The sequence below is a fragment of the Aspergillus aculeatus genome (assembly GCF_001890905.1).
Source record: "Aspergillus aculeatus ATCC 16872 unplaced genomic scaffold ASPACscaffold_1, whole genome shotgun sequence".
NCBI lineage: Eukaryota > Fungi > Ascomycota > Eurotiomycetes > Eurotiales > Aspergillaceae > Aspergillus > Aspergillus aculeatus.
The window spans coordinates 2883127-2907389 of NW_017962976.1; the positions used below are offsets into that span (position 1 = coordinate 2883127).

Genomic DNA, 24263 nt, shown 5'->3' on the forward strand with positions numbered 1-24263 from the left:
ACAGCGGGGATCCCCACCAATGGCAGCCCGCGATAGTATGCCATTCATGAGTCGGGAGGATAAGGTACTGTACTATCTGGGCCCGGGGCTGCCGCATGATAACGTGGAAGTACTTCTATCGGAGTACTGCAGTGCACGTTACTCGCACCTCTCCTACATCTCTCCTCAATTCTTCCTCCTCTTTCAGCCGGTTTTACCAGAAATACTAGTTTACCCAAGAGGTCGGACAATGGACCTTCTCACATCAACCGTTGATGCCAGCATACTATACGTCGAGCGGTATCCCTTCTCAATCGTCTTCCTTGTACTCACCCTCTGGCTCTTTGGACGATTCATCCGAGTATGTCTTTCTGATTATGTACCGTGATATTGGAACTAACTGGAGAATGCCCAGGGCCAGCCAAACTCCATTGATAATGTCGTCTCGGAAGCAGAGAAAGCTGGGTACCCGCCCATTGAGCCTCTCCACTCCTTCGACTGGGAGACTACCGAGCCACTGCAGTTCCGGCCTTTCAAGGCGAAGTATCATCTCACAATGGGTATGGAGCTCTGAATCTCCCCGTGCAAACCTTTCTCTGTCCTCTTTCGTCGCCCATTCCTGTTGCACAGGGCAGTGTCTTAGGGACGCTCTACGCCTCGCTTCAACGCACCCACCCGATCTATAATGGACTATATCCCCTATGGCCCGTTGTTGTTGTTGTCATTAACCCAAGACCAACCTCATTCCCCATCATGATACGACAAACTAATCCACCCCCGACAAAACAGCCCTCTCGAACCTCGACATCTCCACCCTCATCCCAATCGACAAGACCTACAGATCTCGACTCGCCTACCGCCAGTCCCTGCTTTCGAAATACCCTTCCGTCGTGATCGGCGTCACACCCACCGCCGAAACAGAGGGCAGCCTCGCTCACTCTGCCGTCCGCGAGCTCTACGAGTTTGTTCTCGGCGTATACCTCCCCACCAGGTATCCGGGGGTCTTTGATTTGGTCGACTCTCCTGGTAGCAGCAGTAGCAGCAGCAGCAGCAATCTAGGTCCAGCAAGCAGCACGAGTGACGCAAAGGAGGAAAGTGGTCTAGCCGAGACGACGGCGACGACGGAGACGAAACCGAAGTACCTCCTCAACAGAATCACCAATCGTAACCTCCCGACCAGATGCCCTATTTCCGCACGCGAAGCCCTCACCACGCTGGGAACGGTCGTGGACGAGGACTTTCTAATTCTACTGCCTACCTCGCGAGTGGGTCCACCCCGTGGTGATGAAGAGGAAGAGGCGGAGGAAGACGAATACACCCTGCAAGCGTACACGACCTTCTACCCGGCGGGATTCGACACGCGGGAGAAACTCGGCCGCACGCTCCCTGCCATCCACGACCCCGTGCCGCGGTACAAGGGGAAGTTGGAGAAGAGTATGGACCGATTCTTTGCAAGGCTGGAGGTCGGGCGGTTCGTGCAGCGGGTGAATTGGAGTGTGACCACGGGGACGGAGTTATTTGCTGCGTTCGGGGGCATTCATGGAGATACTACGAATGATGGTGGGGAGGAAAAGGGCGGGAGGGATGATGGGGTGATGGGATTGGATGAGTTGAATGTTGATGATGTATGTTCTGTTCAATCACCCCTTTTCTACCGAATGTCGGCTCTCGTTGTTTTTTGTTGTGTTGTGTTGTGTTATCCGGGCATGAGATGTGCTGCTAACCTCGGTTGTAGACCTTCCTGCGCTGTGAGCGCCAGACGCTCCATCGTCTGCCCAAGACCAAGGCGCTGGTGTTCACCTTCCATACGTATACTTACCCGATCCGGACGGTCAAGGAGGAAGGATTAGGCGAGGAGTTGGCGCAGGCGATTGATGGGTTGAAGGGGGGCAGTGTGCCGGAGATGTGGTGGTATAAGAGGGGGGCGGTCTGGGGGGTGGCAGTGAAGGCATATCTGCGGGGGTGACACAGGCTAAATGCTAGAGCCCATACTAGACTCCTTGGAGAGTAGAAAGCATAGAGCTATCGTCGCCTGGATAAGCAGATACTGTCCGTCATGAATGCCCTTCTGCAGCTTTGGTATACATAAAAAGTAGAGTGTAGTGCCGAGCATCATACAACTTCCTCAGGAATGGGGAACCGAGGCATCTGGACCATTTTCTGCGACCGCCAAAACCTACCACTCTGCCCCACTTTTTTCCGGGGCCTGTTCACCACCGAAATCGCTGCTGCGGCCTGCGAGGTCGCGACCAGTCTGCCGCATAGAGCGGTCAAAAAGGCGGTCCTATCCCAATCAATCAAAACTTGTGATTATACACCGCCCCGACGGCAGAACGCTTGCGACCTCGCAGCCGGAATCCAGATATTGGCCATGAACAGGCCCCGAAAAAAGGAGGGGCGGAGTGGTAGGTTTTGGCGGTGGCAGAAATCTTCCACCCAATTAGGAATAGTGCACTCCGCGGAGGACCCAAGCACCTTCGCGACTTAAGTCTACTTGTATGTACGGAGTAGGTGTAGTAGGTCTTATCGGATATCCTTTACTATCCAACACCGCGGCCCTCAACATTGCTTCCAAGTTACCTCCCTACCCTCTCTATTTTCGACAAACATAACCACCCGCATACAACCCACCACCACGATAACACCAAGTCCCCTTCCCCGAAACAGAAGAAGAAGAAGAAGAAGAAGAAGCAAAAGATGTCCAACCAAAACCTCTACGGCCACCCGCCACGCAAAAAGCAATCCGCCTTCCAATCCGCCGCCCCCTCCTCCTCAACCCTAGCCTTCACAACCACCCTGTCCAACCTCATCGCCGCCCGGGATCCGGGATCTTCAACAACGTCAACCGGCCGCCCCCGCCCCTCCAAATCCAAAGACTCATCCGATGGCCTGTTCGCCCGCCCGAATCGTGGGGCGCAGAAGCGCGCGGCGCAGGATCTTGTTGTGGACGAGAGCGATGCGACGACACTGTCCGGTGCAACTGCGCAGGTGCACCAGCGAACCCGGGATCTGGGGGGTAGGGTGGATGAGGCGGTGCTGCAGCGGTCGAAGCGGCGGATGCAGGAGAAGGCGAGGGTGTATGAGGATTTGAGGAGGGGGTTGTATCTCGGTGGTAGTGATTCTGATTCCGAGGGCGATGGTGATAGGGTAGGGGAAGGGGAGGGGGAAGGGGAGAAATATCTGAGGAGGTTGAGGCGGAGGGAGAGGGAGGGGTTGGTGGATTTTGATCGGAAGTGGGCGGATATGCATTCTCGTTCTGGTGATGAGGGTGAGGAGGATGATGAGGAGGAAAGGGAGGGGGACAGGGATGATGCGTCGATTATCTCCTACGAGGATGAATTGGGGCGGACCAGGCGCGGGACCAGGGCTGAGGCGGCCGAGGCGGCCAGAGCGAAGAAGCAGCAGCAGCAGCTGGAGGAGGATGGGGATCGGGGCCGTCACGAGGCTGGGGAGAGGTGGCGGCCGCGTCGGCCGGAGAATCTTATCTATGGGGAGACCGTGCAGAGCGAGGCGTTCAACCCGGATGCGAACGTCGCGGCGCACATGGCCTACCTGGCGAAACGCCGGGATCGCTCGGTGACCCCGCCGGAGGAGACCCATTACGATGCCGATGCCGAGGTCAGGAACCGCGGCACCGGGTTCTATGCCTTCGCCAGGGATGAGGAAACTAGGAGGCGGCAGATGGAGGAGCTGCGGGCCGCGAGGGAGGAGACGCAGAGGGAGAGGGAGGAAAAGCAGCAGCGGCGCGCGAAGAGGGAGGAGGCGAGGAACGGGAGGCGCGTCAAGGTGGACGAGTTGAGGTCCAAGAGGCGCGCCGAGATGTTCCTGGCCGGGTTGGGCGACGTCGGCGCGGTATGAATCACTTCCACCAAAATTTCGCATTCGTGCTGGCGTTGCGTGTTTGTTTCTCTAGAGATACCCATCGAAATCTTAAATAATTCATGACATTAAAAGAACTCAGGTCCACGGAGTAATCAAAGGGTATCATTGCCTGGTCTGAGACCAGCTTTATGTATATATAGCACATGCTACCGTCACGGTCATTCCGACAACAAACAGGAAACCTCCGGATTGACTCTTAGTGGTCATCAATCATCAGTCATCAATCGTATCCATTTTTCTTTTGACAGCATGTGTGTCATCCATGTGCGAGCTCAGTCATAGTCTCATAAAATCCTTGCGCATCTAACCAGAGTTAGCATCTTCTACACATCTTCTACACATGAAATGATCGCTGGTACGTACCTGAACGATGGGTGAATTTCAGGACATGCTCTCCCCGAGTTGTCTGAGGGGGTGTATAATCAGGGAACGTGAAGAGACTCCGGCGTATCTCCTTCAACACCACAACCTTAGGCTCAGTACGGCGAATCCAGCCGCGAGTCCCGATGTGGTCTGTGATAAAAGCCGTCCAGACGGGGGATCTAGATCATTCAGCCAGACGGCCGTATGGCACAACTCGTCGAGACTTACCGCTTCAACTCCCCCTTGTGGACCGATGCTTGGAGCCGCACAGCGCCGGACACCTCGTCCCGGTAAACACGCAATGCATGAAGGAAATCGTCGTCCACAATTTGTCTGGCGGGCTCGATTAGCGCCTGTCGCCGTCAACTGAACAGGGGTGACCTTACCCTCCAAAGAGTTCTTCCTCTTGCGCCAGCTCGTAATCGCGGATACTCTCCACAGCCACAGGACGCCCGGAATCTTGCGATCGAAGTGCCAAAAAGGTGCAGAAGAAAATCACCATCTCTGTTCTTGCGTTAGTAGAGCCCAGTAGAACACCCATTTATCACACGTACGCTCGATGGTGCTGAATTTGAGGTTGGCCCACAGAACCAGTTCGCTGCCCCCACGACGGCGCCGGCACAACTGTAGACAGGATCCGACACGGACGATCTCCAGCATATTCAAGGGCAGGATGAAATATTCGTTCGACCGCGCAGAACGGCGTGCTTTGCACACAATGCGTGCACGATGGTCTTCATCTCGTAAATAGAAGCATACTCTGAGATCCGTCTCGCTATTGAATGCTCTACCGTCCGTCAGTCTTTCCATCGACCGAGATCAGGCGCATGTGCAACTCACAACTGTAAAAGCTCCTCGAATCCCTCGCCCTCTAGCCATGCTTTCGGATTGGACTTGGGTTCACCCAGACACTTGGAGCTGCAGCCTATTAGCGGATGTCTGCACTACTGAAGCCATTGGATTCACCTTTCGCCAATATAGGGGATAGGCGTTTGCGGGTGATCATCTAAGAACACCCGTCTCGCCCAATGCTCGCCAAGTACACTGGAATTGGTCGATTGGCTCGTGGCAGTCGTAGTGGAGGGCGAGCCCGGTGCATCTGGAGCCGAGGGAGGGATATCCGAGAAGGTGCCAGATGAAGCGGAGGTGGGCGACTGGGGCCCCAGGTGAGACGGACGAGCTCGCTCGTAGGATCGTCGGGTGCGGGGTCTGCGATCATTGACTGGACTGCCGGGTTCGCCACTGGTGTTGCTGCTGCTACTGCTGCTGCTCGACGAGGGAGAACTCAGAGACAGGGAGCCCAGGTGCGACGCAACCTGGGATTCCTGCTGCACCAACAAACCTTTGAGATTGCGTCGCAGAGAGGACATCAGTCGATCATCGGGTGCATTACTACATGATTACAGACGCATTTGTCAATTGACCTGCATTTCCGGAGAGAGCCACGTGGAGTAACGAACCCCTTCATTAGAGCCTCCAAATCGGACAGAAAGGCCTTATACTTGGCTAGACGGGTAGACAGTGAGTCGTGCGACTCCTCCCGGAAGAAAGTACAGAGGTCAACCCATGTCCGTTTGTAGACCTCCCGGCTGGAGCCTCTCCGCGCCTCCAGGTCTCCGAAGAAGTCGACAACATCTTCGAGCGTATACTTCAAGCTTGCTCGAACCAGTTCTAGGTCGGGCTGGACGGCGTGCAGGTTGCGCCGGTAGTTGCGATTGCGGGCCAAGTCTTCGAGGTTCTTGAGGGAGGTGCTAATTGCATAGAGATCGGCGATCAGGCTGGTGATCTCCGTTGAATGCTCCGGCAGGGGGTCGCGGAAAAGACGAAAGCCAGCGGCCACGTCCTCTGCATTGTCGGCAGATGTACGCAGAGCCATAGTGATGGTCACTTATGGTAAGGCTATGCATGTATGCTTATGGGGATCCTTCGTTGTATGGTTGAGGTCGAGAGGAAAGGAAGAGATAGACTCCCACCAGACAGACACACGCGGCTGACTATAGCTGCTTGACGATTTATATGGAGATCGCAGTAAGGAAGATCAACGGCGCCCCAGGAGAATTACGTGATAGGGTAGTAGATACACCAGGAGAGGGGCAGTGGGAGACAACTCAGTAGACTGCAATGCTGGAGTCAGAAAGAGAACCGCTTATCGGTGGGATCGTTCCTAGGAGGCATGTCGGCTGGAGTCTCACCAAACAGATAGATGGACGCAGACCAGTAGGTATGGATGAATGGATTGGAGTCTCGCCCAAGGATTGACCAGGCAAAGGTGCAACTTGCACCACACGCAGAGGGCACCAGCACCAGCACCAGCGCGTAAACACACAGGAAGGGGAGAGAAGAGAGGGTCGAATTCAAGTCAGACAGGGTTTTGATCTCGATCACCCGCACAAAGGAAGGAATGCGAACAAGAATCACCCGCGGGTGGGGCTAAGTTCAGTCTAGTTTGTTGCCGGACGGAATGGCAGCAGCCCATAGTTACTAGGTAGGTAGTTAGTTTGCGGCTCTCTGTCGGACGGACAGACCGGCACTGGAGCCAGAAGCCAGAAGCCAGAAGGTCAGAAGAAGAAGCCTGAGACCGACAGACCGACAAATTGATTGTCTGTCTTGTTTAACGATTGTAACGTGCCTCCGACCTCAAAGGGAGAGAGGGGGGGGACCATTGACGTGTTCATGCGGCGGCGACGCGCAAAAGCCAATAACGGGCGGTGGAAATGCATGGCGGGATGGAGCGATGGTGGAGGGGAAAATCGAGGAGGAAGACGACGAGAAGGCCGTGGTGTGACTTTATCCTGGTGGGGGGTTTGTGGTGATACGAGCACAGGCGATGGGAGTTTTCGATGCAAGAGATGACAAGGAGTGCCTTCATACCCTTTGCAGCAAACAGTGCAGAGGATACTGCTCAGTCTGTCTGTATGTCATATTGGCCATGACTGACATAGTACAGAGTACTTTGTCAACAAGGAAAATTCGCCGGAGCGACTCAATTAACCACGGTAGTGATTAGTGTCTGTCTGTCTGACTTGCAGATGAGGGGAAACAGAAACCTTACTAGGGAAGAAGAGAGAGAGGACTCCGAGAACCCTGGCAGTCACGGGATCCTCGAGGAAGAAGACTCGGAAATCTAATCGTTGTTAAAGTTTGGGGCCGACGGCTTCATTGCACTGCATCCTGAACTTTCAACGGTGCTGTCAAGTAGATCGATATTGGAGAGCACGTCCAGAATGATTGCCTGATGTCATTCGCATCAGACAGGCGTGACTGTCAATAGCTACTGTTTGCGTGGTAGTTATGAATAATACCAAGAATGATAATTTTATTAACTATGTTTCGAAGATAACATTAGCAGCTAAAATGAGTTAAGGAAGAGATGGACAATATACTTCCAAGCAGAACAAGTGGTGGCAAGTGTGGTTGTAGTCAGCGAAGTATGTACTGTACTGCATAGGACTATATTGAAGTTATCTCTGACAAACGCCCGTGTCAGGCATATATACTTGACTTGATATGCCGTAGCTTTGGGCAGATATACATAAATATACTCCTAGCCAAGCATCCACTAAGTATATGAAGACTTGACCGCCGAGCCATAAGTTAACCAGCACTTTTTGATCGAGATGACTCGTTCACAACATCAGGTCCACATGACACATGCCGTTGCTTTCACTGGCCTGAGGCACGAAGATAATTCAGGCTCCAAGGCTTCAAGGCTCTAGTCCCCCGGGTTTATCGGAGAACTGGACGCGTCGAACACGTAAACAAGCTGTCGCCCCGCGTCACCGCCGGGAGCTTGGGCCAACTCCTGCAAGGGAAAGTCCTTCCAGAAATAGCAGAGCACTCCCCCATGGAAGCAATCTACGTACTAGATCTGGATTGATATCCTTACATAACCTCACAGGAAATCAATCATTCATCACTAGACTGATCGAAAAACACATTAGAGAAAAGGGGACGGGATCCAGAGTCGCTTAGGTGAGGATGCGGTTGATTAAGCTATTATACAGCAGTCTTTGCTGGCCTCACACTTTCTGCAGCTTCATTTCGATATTTCATCATAGACGCTCAAATCAGGTTTCCTTCCAGCTCTGAGATTCAGCGCCGGGACTCCCTTATTCAAGCCAAATGTGTCCGAAAGCCGCCAGTCCGTACAGTAAACATTTCCCATTGATATCCTTCATGAACAGAAAAGCCAGGAGAGGAAACAACCACCGTCATCCGTACCAGAAGCCGTTGAATAGATAATAGAATATAGAAAGCCACAAATACACGTCACACGAGAAAAGACACAAACGCCGTTGGGTCCACGCAATAAGACCTAGGGGACTGGGGAGCTTTAAGAGGACTCCTCATCCTCTTCGGCAGCAGCCTACACCAACACGGTTAATATATTTCAGAGGATACGGAGTTCATGGCAACTTACGTTGTAGCTGGCCTTCTCGTCTTCGTAACGCTTCTTGTCGGCAGCAGCCTTATCCTCGTAGGGGCGGCGCTCCGTATCGCTCAGGGCCTTCCACCGCTCTCCGAGCATCTTACCAACCTGACCTAGAGGACTGTTAGCGACAGGTGCCATCGCGGACATAGTAAGCAGTACGTACCGAAGGAGATACCAGGGTTCTCCTCGCGAACCTTCTCACGGTTGTCATTGGCGAAGAACATGTAGGCGGAGAGACCACGCTTGGGAGCGTTGGGGTCTAGAGCAACAAGTCAGTCATAGCATTATCGATGAAGAGGTGGATGCTTACCCTTCTTCTTACGCTCAACACCACGACCCTTAGTCTTGCGAGTAGCCTTCTCTTTGGGCATTTTGAAAATGAAGTCTGCAGACGTGAAGATTAGCTTGAAGGTTGGGGATTGTTGAGTTTGGCGGATGAAAGGCTCGCAAGGGCAGCAGAGAGGTGCCAGACAGATGACTTGATGCAAACAGAACGGCGGCAAGAGAGAACCAGACAAGTAAGGAGGGGAATTGTAGAGCGCGTAAGCTAGAAGGTGGAGGGAAGTGTTGCGTCAACCCGTGGTTTGCGCGCGCCCAAACAAGAACGATCGCGGTCGCAAGCCAAACGACACCATGAGGGCAAGTCGCGCAGAACTGTGACTTACCTGACAACCAAGTCAGGCAGAAGGCGAACGACAAGGAAACAGAATTGGCAAGGAAAGACTGTGGGGGAATTAAAAGAGCTTTGGGGCAGCTCAGGGCTGTTAGGAACTATAAGAGTGCTGTTGCAGAGGGCGCGACAGCGAGATCGCGCAACTCCGGAGAGAAAACCAAGGGAAATGATGATTTGAAAAAGCAATCAGGATGGAATAAAACGGGATTGAGGAAGAAATTCAATTTGTGTTGGTGTTGAAGAAACAGTGCTCGAAAGGCGGAATGTTGATATGGAACCTACCGATGCGGTTATATGCAGTACTTTTTTGTATGGGGAGAGAGAATTGTATGGGAGGAGAGCAGGTAGAGTGAGTGAGTGAGTGGTGAGTGAGGGAGTGAGTGTGAGAGAGGGAGGGAGAGGGGAGAGTAGTAGTAGTAGGAAAAGAGAGAGAGAGAGGGAGACGGGAAGGCGGGCGGGCCATTACCTACCTACTCTTCCTACCTCACTCTCACTCACTCTTGGGAAGGGGGGAAGTGGGCAGCACAGCAAGGGAAACAACCGCTCTCTGCCGGCTGCGACTGGCTGGTTGGTTACTGGAGAATGGTCCGTATGGTTCCATACCCGTCATGTCTTGTCATTTTCTTCTCCTCCCCTCCTGCGATTCTCCGCTGCGACATTCTGGCTGACCTTTCACGCTTTGTCTGGGCAACTTGAGTGGTTTATCCTTCAGGGTTGCAGTGCTCCTCTCAGCAAATCTAAATGACTCCCACTCCCATGGTCCAATCCATGCTTCAGTTGCCGACTGAAGAAAAAAAGGTGGGTGCTGAGCATTGCACCTGATGCAGCTCCACCGTTACCCCCAGTATGAGTTAATACCGTACACTACTCATACCCCATTGTGCGCCACTATGGGTGGGTAATTGACCTTGGGTAAAATACATAGCCGTAACACGATGGAAAGAGAGGTTGCTCCATGGTGTATCCGATAGTTACCACTCCAATAGTAACGGACAAGTTACCATACTGCAAACTGGAAGCTACCGGGGCAGTACAGTGAGTATCGTACATCCGGGGCAGGCGCTCAGGGAACAACTGCTACTAATCTGGCAGCGCTCAGTCGTACTTCACACCGCGACTGCCCTCAAATGCCGCGCCATTGAAGGAAGTTCCTTCGTCGGTACATCTATTCTGGGGAGGATCTGCGAAGGCGAGTCTCTGAATAGCTAGTAATTTTGAACACATTTCGGGCTTCCATCTCTTTGAAAAAGAAGTTCACATATACATAGGCAGCTGCATTATTGGACCATTTCGATCTGTTTGTGACTGACCACTGCACAAAGAAATGACCTGGGCTGTCTTTTGTACTGTACCTCGGTGGAAGGAACCACGGCCGAGCTGGCGCGATCTCAACCAAGAGATCACATCCGCGTCGATAATTCTCCGCGTTATCCTGCCATAAATCCTGTGCCTGCTTCCCTCAGGGTAAGTAAGATCTAGCCCTGCAGAGTATTAGACGAGGATGCTCTTTGCGCGCAGCTCTCACCCTTCTCCCGCGTTCAATCCACTGGCGCTAAGTTATCGAGAGTAGTCAAGACTTTGTCAACTCAACTGGTGCCAGCCCTGGATATCACTACTACTACTACTAGTAGTAGTAGTAGTAGTAGTAGTAGTAGTAGTAGTAGTAGTAGTAGTAGTAGTAGTAGTAGTAGTAGTAGTAGTAGTAGTAGTAGTAGTAGTATTATTATTATTATTATTATTATTGTGCTATTCACCCCGAAGAAACACTGCCCCAAAGGCATTCTGATGCTCGATGTATCTACTCTACATGGACCAAGCGCTATATAGAAGTCGTATGATGTGGATACCCTACAGCGCTCCTTGCACAATTCACTTTCTATAGGCCGCTGGATATGCCTCTGACTGAGACGAGGACGATGGCTGACCCATTGCTGTGCTGGAGGTGGAAACAGAGTCTAGTGGCACTAAGAAGTGCTCCTGTTCGAGGGTAGGCCGCTTCTTCCAATGAACGGCGGAATGAGTACTGCAACTGTGATGTAGAGGTGATAACAGGAGCACTATTGTTAACTAAATTAATCATAAAAATTATTCTGCCAATTCCAGGGAGACGGAGTTACTAAACAAGTACGCCTACTATGTAAGTATTATTGATTGGAACCTCCTATTTCAAGTATTAGTGCCAACTTCCCTTCAGTTGGCTATTGTACCAGTCACAAACCACTCATACTTGGCGATCATCTATTGCTCTGTGCCCGGTTTTCAAGACCAGTGCTGCTGCTGCTGCTACTGCTACTACCCAGTCAGGTCAGCTACATCCTACTGAGATTGGTGAAGTCCTGTAAGAAATTCCTGTATAGTTAGAGAATCTCCTTTCTCGCACCAGCAAGCTTGGAATAGGCGGAGCCCGAGCGTACAGTAGAAGATACGGACTCCTCTTTCTCTTCCTCATAATGGGTTAAGGTCCCCAATTGTACGACTTTCTCGGTCATATGGCAAAAATCCTCAAGCTTGTTCACTAAAAGCCTGTGGTAATATTGGCGGTTGTTGTCGCTACCCAAAAAAAACAATATCAGCGGGTTGCAGTGATCTATCTTGAGGGTTGCATAAGAGAGAGGAAGACCTTCCAGCGACGTCCTGTACAGTACCGGTGCAAATGCCACCGCATTCCGCACTGCAAACAACACCCATTGAAAACTTACAGTATCGGCAAAATACTGGATCCGCGTACTATGTACAACCTTCCCAACGACGTCTAACAATACCTAAAGTATGTATTGTAATCGGGGCAGCTGCGCCCTGCCCTCTCAGTAATTCTCAATCCATAGTGAGGGGTCATTGACTCCGTTGCTTGGTTCTACCGTTCTAGGTGGAAACGCCGGGCTCTCTTCTGGTTTGCTCAGATCTTTCTCTGTCTTTCCTCCACCCCCCCTCCTCTAAGCAAATCTCCTCAGCTCACATGCAAGACTTAGGCTGGCCAGTTTTTGGCGGCGTTTTGCTTTACCTGCAGCTGTGACTGCTAACTTACCGCCAACCCAGCTGTCAGTTCCCTTTTGTCCTTTGTTTCTTGTCTGCTGCAAGGGCTCCCTCACTTTATCGGCTTGGGGTCACCGTTTACTTACCCATCCATATTCAAGCATCAAGTTGCTGCTGCTGCTGCCACCACAAAGCATTGGCTAGCTAGCCCACCCACCGTATGACGAAGGCTTAGTAGCTTCTTTGCCTTCGGCCGGTGGGCCATGATGTCACGTGGGTCACACCACTCAGTTCGGTCTTCGCGCCTTTTTTCTCAGCCCCAATAATTAGGTCGAGCATTGCAACTTCGTCAGACTTCTCTAAGACCTTCCTGCCGTTTCTTATTGATCGATTGCTATCGTGCGGAGCGGACTCCAATTGCTCAGTCATCATGTACTCAAGTATCATTTTGATCGATCATCAAGTCCAATGCGAGCCATGGAACCCCAAATAATCCGTCATCTGGCACTGTTCGATTGTCGATCCACCATTCATCAAGGGTATAATCCTTTCCACCCATAACGCCTGACCCGAGTAAACGCTAGAAAAACCACTCTACTCTTCTTCGTAGTTACAGTACATTAATCGTCAGACTCATCTAGAACCAGGGCGGTGAGCGTTTCGTCTTCGGCCCAGTTCACTTCGCTCCCAACAACTATAGCGCTGGCGATGCTTTTCATGACCTCCCATCTCGCTTTGCTTCTGCGGTGATCTGCCTCCAATTGCTCTAGCTGTGATTTGAGCTCCGGGTCATCAAGATCCTCCCTCCAGGATTCATCATCCTCTGTGAGGGATAGTAGCTCGCGGACCAGTTCTTGATTCTTCTGGTGGAGCTGTAGATTCTTTACCTCCAACCCAGTAAGCTTCTGGAGCGACGCCGTATGCATGGCATTCAAATTCTCATGTACTGTGGACAGCACATCGCGACGGTTGATCAGCCGATGAAGGGCCCTATCGTATATTAGCGGAGTCAGGGAACGTCAACGCATGAAGTGCAGGGCTGGTGAAGCATAGAAGACCATATCGAAGGGACAAAAATACCTTTCAGCTGGAGTGGTGGCCTTCAGATGAACAGCTTTTAGGGCAGGATCAGTCATAAGAACGGTTCCCACAGCCTTCCTCCTGACTGTGTAGGTGGCTCTCGCCTCCAGCAGCTCACGTTCTGCTTTGGCTAGTTCCTCTTCCGCATTGTCACCCGAGAGCAATTCCGTGTCTGTTGAAACATCAATAGGCATGAATAGCACTTATACTAAGAAAAGAATATAAGAAAGGAAGGAGAGAAAGGGACAATTCATGCGTGCATACATACCTTGCTCTAGTAGTGCCTTTTCTAGTTGCTGTTCCTGGATCTGGTGATAGAGCTGCAGGATCAAAGCCTCCTTGTCCGACAACAATACCGTATCGCGTGGATCATCGGTCGCAAGATTTAACAGGGCCAGTTCACCTGGGCCCAGGTGAGGGAGGGAACGAAGGTTCGCAGAAGTCATGGAATAAGACCTCGTGGGATTTACAGTAGTATACTTGTTCCAAACTTCTTGTTCTCTTTCCCAGCGTTCGTCTCGCTCACCCTTCGAATTGGGGATGTGGAAAGTCTAGTTGGAGATCGACGAGCGTCCAGATGCTGCTGGGTTTAAGGGCGGTGGAGTTCCCGGCCGTGCGGTGGGCGGTCCCGGGGCACCTTGTCAAATGTGTAGAACTACTCATGCACACCAAGTGAGCTTCTGAGATTATTTGGTTAGCTCCGTTATACCTTGTTATTATGTATGTCTGGCTGCTTTGCTTGACTACCGACAACGGTCAGACGGACTGACAATTCATTTACTGCTCCTTCTGTCTCCTTCCTCGTCTTCTCCATCTCCTCTTTCCCTTATCTTCTTCCTTCCCGCATTCCTTCCCTTGAACTTCCCCCCTCGAATACGTTCTCGACCAAACTTCTCTCTCCGCTGCTCACCTGGTGAGGAGGTGATGTCTTTGCACATCTACATAGCTCACACTGGTGAGCATTTTCTCGCTGATCCGGTGTCTTTGGCCTCGTAAGTTATCGTCACTGCTGCCTTCTACCCAGGCTTCCTTCCTCATCTCCAACCATCACCGCCTTTTGGATGCTCGACTGTCACCCTTCGGACTTCCAGTCCCTTACGCCTTTGGGTGGCTCCGATAATATGACAGTGAGCTGACGCTATCGAACTCATTATTCAGCCCGGATGCACTGCGAACATGGATCACTCGCAACACATCGATTCCCTCCCAAAGGCAGATCTTGATGACTGCCCGGGGAAAGAATGTCAAGGCCCAAACACTTGCCACGGAGGTACGCATACAGTTTCAGCAGCCACAATGGAAAATGAATACTACATGTACTTGAGTTGATTTTCTTGATCGATAGACCGAGATCTTTGTGTATGATAGACGCTATGTCAGCGAGCCAACCACTTTCGAGCTTCCGGAACTGCCTCCACCACAGCCACTGACTCCCGAGAACCCTCCCGATACCTTGACGAACCAGAACGATCTACAAGCATGGAAGTCTCTATATAGTGCCAGGAAGGACTGGGCCCTGAGTCTCACGGAGCGCTGCGCATCCGTGGATAAACAGATTCATGAACACAATGAGCGCACAGACATCATCAACCGAGCAGCTGGCGTAGCTCTCGAAAACCTTAAGACTCACGTGGGGACCTTGGAGCATCGCTTCCAGGAAGCACAGACATGGGCGAACGGGTTGTTGAAGGATCAACATGCCGCGTTGGATGGTTGGAGGAAGGCCTTTGCATCGTTGGAAACCATTCCGGCTCGGAAGGATTTCAACTTTCTAGGACGTCCGTCGACGCCCACAAAGCGTGAAGATCAGTTGATGGGAACTCTACGCAACTATGTGGATGTGGAAGAAGTGCAGAGAGCTGGCTCGGAAGCCCCGGAGGAGTCGTCGCGTTTTGCACAGGAAGTTAGCAATATTGAGAAAAACGTTGGTACAATCGCAGCAGATACACAACGTCTTGTGGATGATGCTCTCCCTGCCGGTGTTGGTGGTGTGGATGGTCTGCTGCAGGAAGTTGAAACTATCTCTAAGAAGATCCAATCCGACTACGAACATGTCCTGGCTCTATCCAATAATCAAAAGGCGCTGGCGAATATATCTAGACTCGCGCTCAGTCACACGAAAGATCTACTCCCCTCGCTGCTGGACATCGGTAGCGAACTCCAGGCTGGCCTGGAAGAAGCTGTCCATCGGAATAACGCCGCTATCAAAGCGGCTTCTAGTCATATGCGGCTCATCTCGTCGATCGAGTCCCGGCTGGCTGATGTGCAGACTCAGATCAACAACCTCAATTTTCGAAGCGACGCATTTGACATTATTTACTCCGTGTTCCACATGCCCATGATCTACGGCTCAGTATTGATTGAGGCGGCGCGGCGTCGCGAGTTCAGCGACAAGATGAAAAATGATTCATTGACCCTAGCGGAAGAGATGTCAGTCTTTCGCGAGGAGGAGCAGCGGCGACGGAAGAAGTGGATGAAGAATATGGGGGAGTTTTTATCGACTTCGGACACCTCGACGCCTGGTATTGAAGTCAACCTTCGAGGTCAGGAGTACGAATGGCCAGTTGTCAGCAGAAAAGAGATTGAGTCATACATCGAGGAGCTGAAATCGAAGACTGGCATGGCTCAATTGGTACAGGAACTTAGCCAGCTTTACAAAGAGTTGGATGCCCCTACCCGATTACAGCGCCGCAGATCCAAGGCCTTTAAACAAGGTAGTCTCTTTGATCTCAGTCGAAGCTCCCTCTTGCTGCGTAGCGATGACATGGTTCGGAGCCTGAGAGACGAAAAGGGAAAACTTGAGGAGAGGCTGAAAGGCTCCGAGAGTCGCATCAGGAAGTTGGAAGACCTCCTGCATCGCCAGAGTCACATGAGTCGACCTTCTAGCGGAAACTTCTCCCTAGACTTTCCCAACTCGCCTGCGTCACCTCACCCTGATACGTTGTCGAGGCGGTCATCTGTGTCCTCGCGACGGATGTCTTCCAACCAATCACCCGAGGAAAAAGCGCTCGTTCAACGTATAGTGCATCTGGAAGCGGAGTTGGCAGCAGAACGGGACACGGTACAGCGGCTGCAGAAGGAAGCGCATGCGGAACGTCAATCGAACACTGATAAAATTCAAGAAGAGCAGTCGACGAAGAAAGATCTAATTGGCAATCTTGAAGCCCGACAGCGTGAATTTGACGAGGAGCGAAGATACCTCGAAGGCGAACTAAAACGGCTGAAGATACGTACCGAGGAGGTCGAAGAAGAGCTGGATAGGCATCTGGATAGTCGCGAGCACGAAAAACAGGACACTGATGAGCGTATTCACCTGCTTGAAGCCGAGTTGCAAGAGGCTCACGCTCGCGCCGAAGAGGAATCGCGCAAAGCCACTGAACTACTAAAGCAGATAGAATCTGATAAGGACGTGGCCAATGATCTTGGTCTCCGTCTAACTGAGTTACAGAACATAATTGCAGAAAATGAGAAGCTGGAAAAAGAAAACCTTAGCTCTCTACAAGCTGCTTTTATGAATCTATCTCCCGGCGGCTCTGTCCCAGCCAAATCCATGGACATTACCAAGGCAATCGAGGTGCTTTCTGAAGGGCTCTCTATCCATGCAAAGAATGCAGAAGAGAATGCTCTGCAGGCCGCAGCAGAGTACAAAGAGCTTGAAGAGCGCCTGAACCAGATGGAGGTGGACACCGAAGAGTTGCGAAAGCGTGCAGACGCACGGGAAGCGGATTTGTTTCACGTTCGTGAAGAGCTGGCACATGAAAGATCCAAGCTAGAGATCGTCAATTCTGAGCTGGAAGACGAGCGATCAAAACTCATTGCACTTCAAACCCAGTTTGCCGCCGGTGAAAATGGCTCTGATGCTCTCCGAGAGCGAGTCACGCAGGAAGAACGAAAGCTCACCAATCTCTCTCAACGATTGGCCGAGGTCGAGATCCTAGCTCGCCAATCGGAAGAAGAGGTCACGACCTGGAGAAAGAAGGTGGAGGCGATATCAGAAGCCGAGCAACGGGCTACGGTACGGTCAGAAACATGCGGGCTTAGATCCCAGCAGCTTTCTAAGCAGCTTTTCGAGCAGGTTGAGAAGCTGGAACGCATGCTCGAGCAACTTGGGTTTACTATTATCCGGCAAGACGGAAACATTGTTGTGCAAAGATCTTCCAAAGTCAATATCATGTCTGTCACGGGAGAAAGTCTTAGCCAGTCCGGAGTGGTCTCTGTGAAGCCAGACGCGAGTCTCCTAACTTGGATGCACGCCGAAACCAAAGAGGAAGAGACCGATAGGTTTATGGCTTTCATAGAGTGCTTGTACCAATTTGATGTGGACATTTTTGGCGAGGCCATCGTTAAGCGCGTCAAGGACATTGAGACCCTCGCCCGGAAGTGGCAGAAGGAGGCTCGCGGGTATCGTGACAAATATCACCGGGTGCAAAGTGAAGCTCACGACAAGATTGCGTATAGGTCTTTCAAGGAAGGCGATCTCGCTCTATTCCTGCCGACGAGGAACCAAGCAATTCGGTCTTGGGCGGCGTTCAATGTCGGCGCACCGCACTATTTCCTGCGTGAGCAAGACGTGCACAAACTTCAGACTCGAGACTGGCTGCTCGCTCGCATCACCAAGATTGAAGAACGAGTTGTGGATCTCTCCAAATCGCTGAATGGCGCCAATCCTGACCGAAGGTCTATTACCGAAGTCAGCGACGGCACTTCCTTCGATGATGAGAATCCTTTCGAACTCTCAGATGGTCTTCGTTGGTACCTTCTCGATGCTACAGAGGAGAAGCCTGGAGCTCCCGCGACGCCAGGCCTCGGGAAGAGCACCGTTGCTCCAGCGCACGTCGACGCCAAGGGCAGCATTCGGCTGAAGCGCACCTCCGCCGGCGGGGATGTCGCCAAGACTCTATCCAAAAGTCTTGATAGTCGGCGGAACAGCTCCAATTCGAAAAAGGCACCCTCTACACCGTCACAGCGCGGCAATGAATCCACCGTAGATCTGGCCCGGCAGGCTGAGGATGATGCACCTGCTGCTGTGGCTACTAGCTCACGACCACGGGAGGCACCGTCTAATGCCGACGAGGTTCGCCGCAACCCACTCCAGGATCCGCAGAGCAGGAGATAGTAAATTGTCTGCGGTGGGTTGGTTGGTTGGGAGCTGACGAGATGCAACAGGGTGCGGGCCAGATCCCCGATACTTCATTCCGTCCACAGCCGCCGTTCATCCCTGGCGCTAGAAGTTCCTCTTCGTCGGTGCGGCTGGAGGATGTCGACGTCTCGTCCATTCATACGCCGGCTAGTCGGCGAACCTCACGTTATCGTCCCTGGGAGAAGTTGTGGTCTGTCAACTACCGTGTAGAGAGCCATGGTCGCCAGTGAGCTGATGCAGCCTAAAAGTCCCAGCTCAGAAACAGCAGGCTGAGTCATTGGAGGGTGGTGATTTCGGAAACATGGAACATACGCATGGGATGGCAGATCCAGGCCTGATATGATACCCTATGAAATGGAAATGGCTCACATGTTTGATATCTTGCTTGCTTTCGATTCTTTGCTTTATCTGTCTTAATTAGCCGGCGCAAACTAGACACAGGCACGTTGCTATGGACTTTGATTTAAAAACATTTGCACAAACATGTTTGATTTAAATGAAATAGATTGGGAGCGAGAAATGCCCTGTAAGCCCGATTGCCACGCCTCGCCATGCACCACCGATGCTCCCGATGCCTCGAGCCTTTCCGTAAACAAAGATGTTTTCTCTCCTGCAACATTCGAAAAACCCAGTCTATAATACAACAAGAACGAATAATTATGGTAAAGCCCCAAGCGCACGAGAAAAGGACAAAAATGGGGTAGGATAACTAATCTAGCTGTTCCGTGAACTCCTCCATCCCACCCACGTCCTCCCAAAACTTGTCGAAATCCACATCATTCTCCTCGAAAAGCTGCTTGACCTGCTTCATGGCCGACACCTGCCTTTCGGGCGTGAACCCACCGGGTTGAGTGCTCTCGTACTGAATCAGCTCGACCCACCGGTAGAACAGGTCCTCCTTGCCCATGGCGGTCAACTTCTGCTGGAACTCGATGATCTGATCGCGCTGGGCAGATCGGACCGCGTCATCGCTGGTCTCTTGCTTCCCTTTGCCTTTCTGATCCTTCTTCGACGACGACGACGAGGCAGAAGAATCTGCATCCGGAACGGAGCTCTGATTCTCAACATCGACCCGCCAGACCAACCACCCGTGAGCGTCCGTGTTCACCACCACCGCCGTCCGGAACTCTTCCAGCTTGACGGCCTGTTCTTTGTTGTCCGGGGAGCCATGACCTCCGTCGACCATCTCATGCGCCACAATCATCGCCTCATAGTCCAGATCCCAGTCCTTGTCCACGAGCAGGTAGCCCGTCTTCCGGACCTTCTCCGGCGTCACGGCCGTGACGATCCGGTCGCGCGTCTCCTCGTCCTCGCGGATCCAGCGGTCGCGCTTCAGGTCCTGGGTCAGCCCGGACTGGCTCCGGCGGACGATAATCTCCCGGTCGCGGAACCCGACGCGGCGGCGCCACTGGACGGGGCCGAAGACGAACCGGATCGGCCAGGGCAGGAGCACGGTGACGAGGAAGTAGTCGAGCAGGACGGTGAAGAACCGGCCCAGCAGGAGGCCGGAGAGATCGCCCCAGCTGAGGGTGGCGGTGTCGACGGAGAGGGCAGTGGTCAGGCCGACCAGCGAGGCGAACATCGCCGGGTAGATGTGGCGCACGGAGTAGACCCGATAGGCGAGCAGGCCGACGATGGCGAGGTTCATAAGCACGGGCACGACGAAGGCCTGCTTCTTCTGGCTGATCGGCGTGGTGTCGATGTGGATGAGGTAGATCTCGCGCGGAGAGAGCGGGGAGAGGAGGGGCAGGAGGGTGGACGGGGCTTTGGTGAACGGAGGCAGAGGCATCGCCGCGGATTGAGAGGCTGGTGTCGATGTGCCGGACCCCGAGGAGGAGGATGTTGTCGTAGAGCCCTTGGCCTTGGGGCCTCGTCGGGCGGATTTGGCCATGTTGTTTTTGGAATGCTCGTGCTTTTGCTGGAGGTGGAGGGATACGAGGCTTCGGAGGGGAGTTTAGGACTCTTGAGCCCGGCGCATGCGGATTTCCCGGTCTTGTTTTATAGTTTTCCAAGTGGCTGATAGCGTGGGGGGAGGAGGCGCAAAGGATAAAAGTAGGAAGCTAACAACAGAGCATGTCGATTCGCCTGACCGGGTCACATGTGGTTAGTTCAAACGCTCTCGGAGTCACTTGTCTCGAGGGAGGAGGGGGGAAGATCATGGAGTGTGATGGGCTCATCCGTACCTGATCAGTAGCCGTGAACCGACGTAGCTAAATTGACTGGCTTGTTAGGGAGATTAGTGATTTATGAATGATCAAATGACTGAATCGGGGAGACGGGGAGAGGAGGAGGAGGAGTAGGAGGAGGAGGAGGAGGGGAGAAACGGAGATGACGCCCATAGCCCACTAAGCCCGATCGGGGGCGCGACCGCAACGAACTCCTGGGCGCGAGTCTCGTCGAGTTGCCAATCAATTAATTGCATTCGCTCCATACATTCATTCACTGCAGCATTCCGTCCGCTTCACGTCGTGTGTTAGTCGGATCGGAGCGCACTGTCCGAAATTCCACTGCCCGCCCCCGAGGGCATCTGCTTGATTGTGTTTTGTCTGTTTTGTCACGATGCCTTCCACCCCCGAACGCAGGAGCGACCGGCCCTCGCTGTCGCGTCGCAGCAACCGCCACAATCAACCCACCGACGAGCATCCCTCCCCCTTTGGAAGAGCTCGCCAGGCTCATCTTGCAGACCATTTCGACGCGTCTCTGGACCTCAGCCCTCCCTACGAATCCAACTCGCCCCGTCGTCGCCGGAACTTCAGCCAAACCAATTCCTTACGAGGTGCGTTCGCGTACGCCTCACGTCTTGACAGTATGCCGGACCGAGAAGCTGCAGCTGTCGACGCATCCGCTGGGTACGGCTCGTATGGACGAAATCGAGATCCCTTCCTCCTGTCATCTCCGGTATCGAACCCTCCGAACGAGCTCGCGGAAACGTACCGCCAAATTGACGATGCGGGTAGCCTCATTGACGAGGACCCATTGGATGCAGACTTTCAGCTGGCTAGCCTCCGCGGCAACCGTAGTCGCGGGTCGTCGTCGGCGTCGGCGAGGAAGAGAAATGACTGGTTCACCTCCTATAGCCCGGACTTCTTGAACGACGTACCGGACGAATCTTCCCGCCGGAAACAGGTGGACCGTGTCGAGGACGAGCGGCGCTTGAAAAGGGCTACATCCAGTCGGTCACCTGTTCTCAGCAATGCAGGGACTCGAGCTGCCTTGACTTCGGAAAACCTTCAGCGACGCGACGAAGAGGGAGAATTTCAGGGAGGGGCAATGGATGTGGAAGCCGATGATAACGAGCCCAGGCCCCCGCTCCATCCACCTCCGGGCTGGGGATCCAAGGCGAAGTATCGAAGTGACTGGCTGAGAACTATGACGCGACGCGACAACCTTCCGTTGGGTTCCACGGCGAACAGGTCGAAAGACCCCTCACCTTCGAGGGTGGGGGCGGATCGGGGCACACAAAGTAATTTGGAACGAGGGACCATAGTCGAAGAACGCTCTACGGGACGATACGACAGGGTCCCTCTGTCTGACGCGCAGAACAAGTTGTCTTCGGAACAGAGAGCCGAGAAAGTGACCGAGGGCGAACGGATCCCCAACACACCGATCACTCTATATCCGAGCTCGACCTTCACCAAACGAAGCCCAACCAAGAGGGACTCACAGGATCTACTCCGGAAACTGTCACGGACTGAGAGCCCCGGGCAACGAAATACCGATGAGTTCAAAACCCCGGAAGCTCAGAAAGTTCAACAAAGGCCACGGATCTACGACAAGACGCCAGTCGTTACTGGTGCTTGGATTGATACTCCGATGACTGAGCGAGTTGACAATTTTCCCGAAGAACTGTCGCGGGACATCGTGCCGTCGCCACCGCAGAATCACCGATACGCGTCATCTTTCCTGCCTCGAGAATCCAGAATTAGCGAGGTGTCAGAGCCATCTGAGTCGGAGGCTCTAATTAAGACAGACAATGAAGACAGAGAACAAAAGCGACAAGAGCCTGCTTTTGTCAAGAAAGAACCTATGGTAGAGAACAAACCAAAGGAAGACAAGACAGAAAAAGGTATCGGAAAGGTAAGTAAAGAAGGCCAAAAAGAAGAACCGAAGAAGGGAAACAAACAAGGAGAGCAACCGGAGGCAAGTCAGAAGGCCAAGCCGAAGAACAAAAAACCGTTGGTCAAGCCAGACCTGCCTAAGAGCGCACTTGAGACGGTATTGCAGGACTTTAAAGCTCACAAGGAGATACTCGACGTGGGTGACGATACGATCGAGTCCCTTCAAGGACTTCTTGAGGGAAAGCCGAGTGAAAATGCTACTGCGGAAGAGGAGGATGCTGCGTACGAGAAGGCTATTTTGAGGAAACTTGAGCTTGCAGGCTCCGGAGATAACGAGACCGTGGATCTAGATCGCCTGAACGAGAAGCTGAAGTCGCTGGCGGAGAACATACAAAAGGTGAAATCGGGATTGAAGAGCCTTGAGGAACAAGCCTCGCGCGACGCCAGCGTTTTGACCGCACCCTCATCCAAGGGTTCACAATCTTCACGAGCAACCATCTGCGCGAAGTGCCAGGCGGAGACTGAAGGTCGGGTTTACACCATCATCTCCTTTCCTCGGCTCTGGAAACGCGATCCCATCTCCCGACGCGTCCGTCCCACCGGCCTCGGATGGTGCCTCCTCATATTCTTGGCCTGGTTATACTCCGAAACCACCATGTGCGACTACTACTGCCACCCCATCATCGCGAACGTCTGCGAGGGCAACTGTCTCCGGCCTGATGCACCTCAATTCCCCTATGTGATTCCGACAATGCTTTGGCGCTGGCTGAATCTCTCGTCTATACTCGCACCGGTCTGGGCCATTCTTATTGCCACAGTCCGATTCGTCGCCCTCTCCCTCGGCCTCTGGGACGGTTTCGTTGCGGAGCCCCCCCGGCCGCTGAACCTGTCGGGCGAGATCCGCATCCACGGAACCCGCGTTGTAAGTCTCGCCCAATCCACAGCAGCAGCAAGCCGTGGTGGTGGCGGCTTCTTCTCGCCGTCGAAGTTGTGGTCCGGAAGGGACGACGAGCGACCGGTGGTTCCCGAAGCCGTTCCGGAATTAGACTTGAATGGGGGTGGGCGCAACCCCAGCCAGAGTCATGGAGGAGGCCATGCTGGATCTGGTTCCTGGGACGACGACGGGTCTATGGATGATGACGAGATTATTTAGTTTATTTCCAAGCAGGTCGCAGGTCACCCCTAGGTCATATAGCTTCTTTAGGACATCCATTATTCGACACATTACTTCCCAGTACATGGTGTTTTGGGGGCCGGAATATGACTCATGATTTAGTATTGGAAGGGAGGAAGGAAGCTCTACCAGTTTATTAGCCTTTATTTTTCTTGAAGATCGCTACTACATACTTGAGAATCATTTCGGCCTGAACTCTCTTCTCCGTGTCGCTTTGTAGCATAGTTGAGCTGGTCAGGGTTTAATCCGGCGGCCGCTTTTTATTTACATGAGTATGTGTAGGATTGAATCCCGAGGGAGGCGCATGCCATGCCGGTGCAGTAGACTACAATATCCACGGGCTCTTATCTAAGGTTATCGTGGATCTGCGCGAACCCGTGTCTACTTTCCCCTTTCTGGTAGTACGTACTAAATTAGTCGGAGACTAGATACTAGTGCCTGGTAGTACGTACACACTAAGATCCTTCGTGCATAGAGCAACTATTTCATCTGAGCGGAATACATTCAAT

General features: G+C 52.8%; 8 protein-coding genes across 8 annotated transcripts; 4 read left to right on the plus strand and 4 right to left on the minus strand.

The window, feature by feature from the left end:
• Positions 1-229: 229 nt before the first annotated feature.
• On the plus strand, positions 230-1945 carry ASPACDRAFT_38703 (heme-dependent oxidative N-demethylase family protein; the record flags this gene model as incomplete). Its single annotated transcript, XM_020200490.1, has 4 exons — positions 230-340; positions 395-539; positions 769-1604; positions 1715-1945. 4 exons carry the CDS (start codon positions 230-232, stop codon positions 1943-1945), a joined length of 1323 nt encoding a protein of 440 aa, XP_020061472.1.
• Positions 1946-2483: 538 nt separating this feature from the next.
• On the plus strand, positions 2484-3955 carry ASPACDRAFT_110357 (CCDC174 family protein). The gene has a single exon (XM_020195470.1). It carries the CDS (start codon positions 2677-2679, stop codon positions 3835-3837), a length of 1161 nt encoding a protein of 386 aa, XP_020061473.1. The 5' UTR covers positions 2484-2676; the 3' UTR covers positions 3838-3955.
• ASPACDRAFT_1884717 (uncharacterized protein) lies at positions 3939-6100 on the minus strand (the record flags this gene model as incomplete). The annotated part of the gene is made up of 8 exons (XM_020198378.1): positions 3939-4164; positions 4225-4403; positions 4453-4557; positions 4611-4728; positions 4779-5011; positions 5065-5142; positions 5191-5616; positions 5649-6100. The coding sequence occupies 8 exons, from the start codon at positions 6098-6100 to the stop codon at positions 4118-4120; spliced, it is 1638 nt and encodes a 545-aa protein (XP_020061474.1). The 3' UTR covers positions 3939-4117.
• A 2457-nt stretch (positions 6101-8557) lies between these two features.
• nhp6 (high-mobility group nucleosome-binding protein) lies at positions 8558-9027 on the minus strand (the record flags this gene model as incomplete). Its single annotated transcript, XM_020200491.1, has 4 exons — positions 8558-8590; positions 8645-8766; positions 8820-8915; positions 8967-9027. The coding sequence occupies 4 exons, from the start codon at positions 9025-9027 to the stop codon at positions 8558-8560; spliced, it is 312 nt and encodes a 103-aa protein (XP_020061475.1).
• A 3895-nt stretch (positions 9028-12922) lies between these two features.
• Positions 12923-13828, minus strand: ASPACDRAFT_38707 (centromere protein H; the record flags this gene model as incomplete). Its single annotated transcript, XM_020200492.1, has 3 exons — positions 12923-13292; positions 13383-13554; positions 13651-13828. 3 exons carry the CDS (start codon positions 13826-13828, stop codon positions 12923-12925), a joined length of 720 nt encoding a protein of 239 aa, XP_020061476.1.
• A 416-nt stretch (positions 13829-14244) lies between these two features.
• On the plus strand, positions 14245-18987 carry atg11 (autophagy protein ATG11). Its single transcript, XM_020204266.1, has 3 exons — positions 14245-14374; positions 14541-14652; positions 14728-18987. Exons 1-3 carry the CDS (start codon positions 14307-14309, stop codon positions 18496-18498), a joined length of 3951 nt encoding a protein of 1316 aa, XP_020061477.1. The 5' UTR covers positions 14245-14306; the 3' UTR covers positions 18499-18987.
• Positions 18988-19231: 244 nt separating this feature from the next.
• ASPACDRAFT_38709 (uncharacterized protein) lies at positions 19232-20413 on the minus strand (the record flags this gene model as incomplete). The annotated part of the gene is made up of 1 exon (XM_020200493.1): positions 19232-20413. One exon carries the CDS (start codon positions 20411-20413, stop codon positions 19232-19234), a length of 1182 nt encoding a protein of 393 aa, XP_020061478.1.
• A 494-nt stretch (positions 20414-20907) lies between these two features.
• Positions 20908-23945, plus strand: ASPACDRAFT_110377 (uncharacterized protein). The gene has a single exon (XM_020195471.1). The coding sequence runs from the start codon at positions 21082-21084 to the stop codon at positions 23731-23733; it is 2652 nt and encodes an 883-aa protein (XP_020061479.1). The 5' UTR covers positions 20908-21081; the 3' UTR covers positions 23734-23945.
• Positions 23946-24263: the final 318 nt, after the last annotated feature.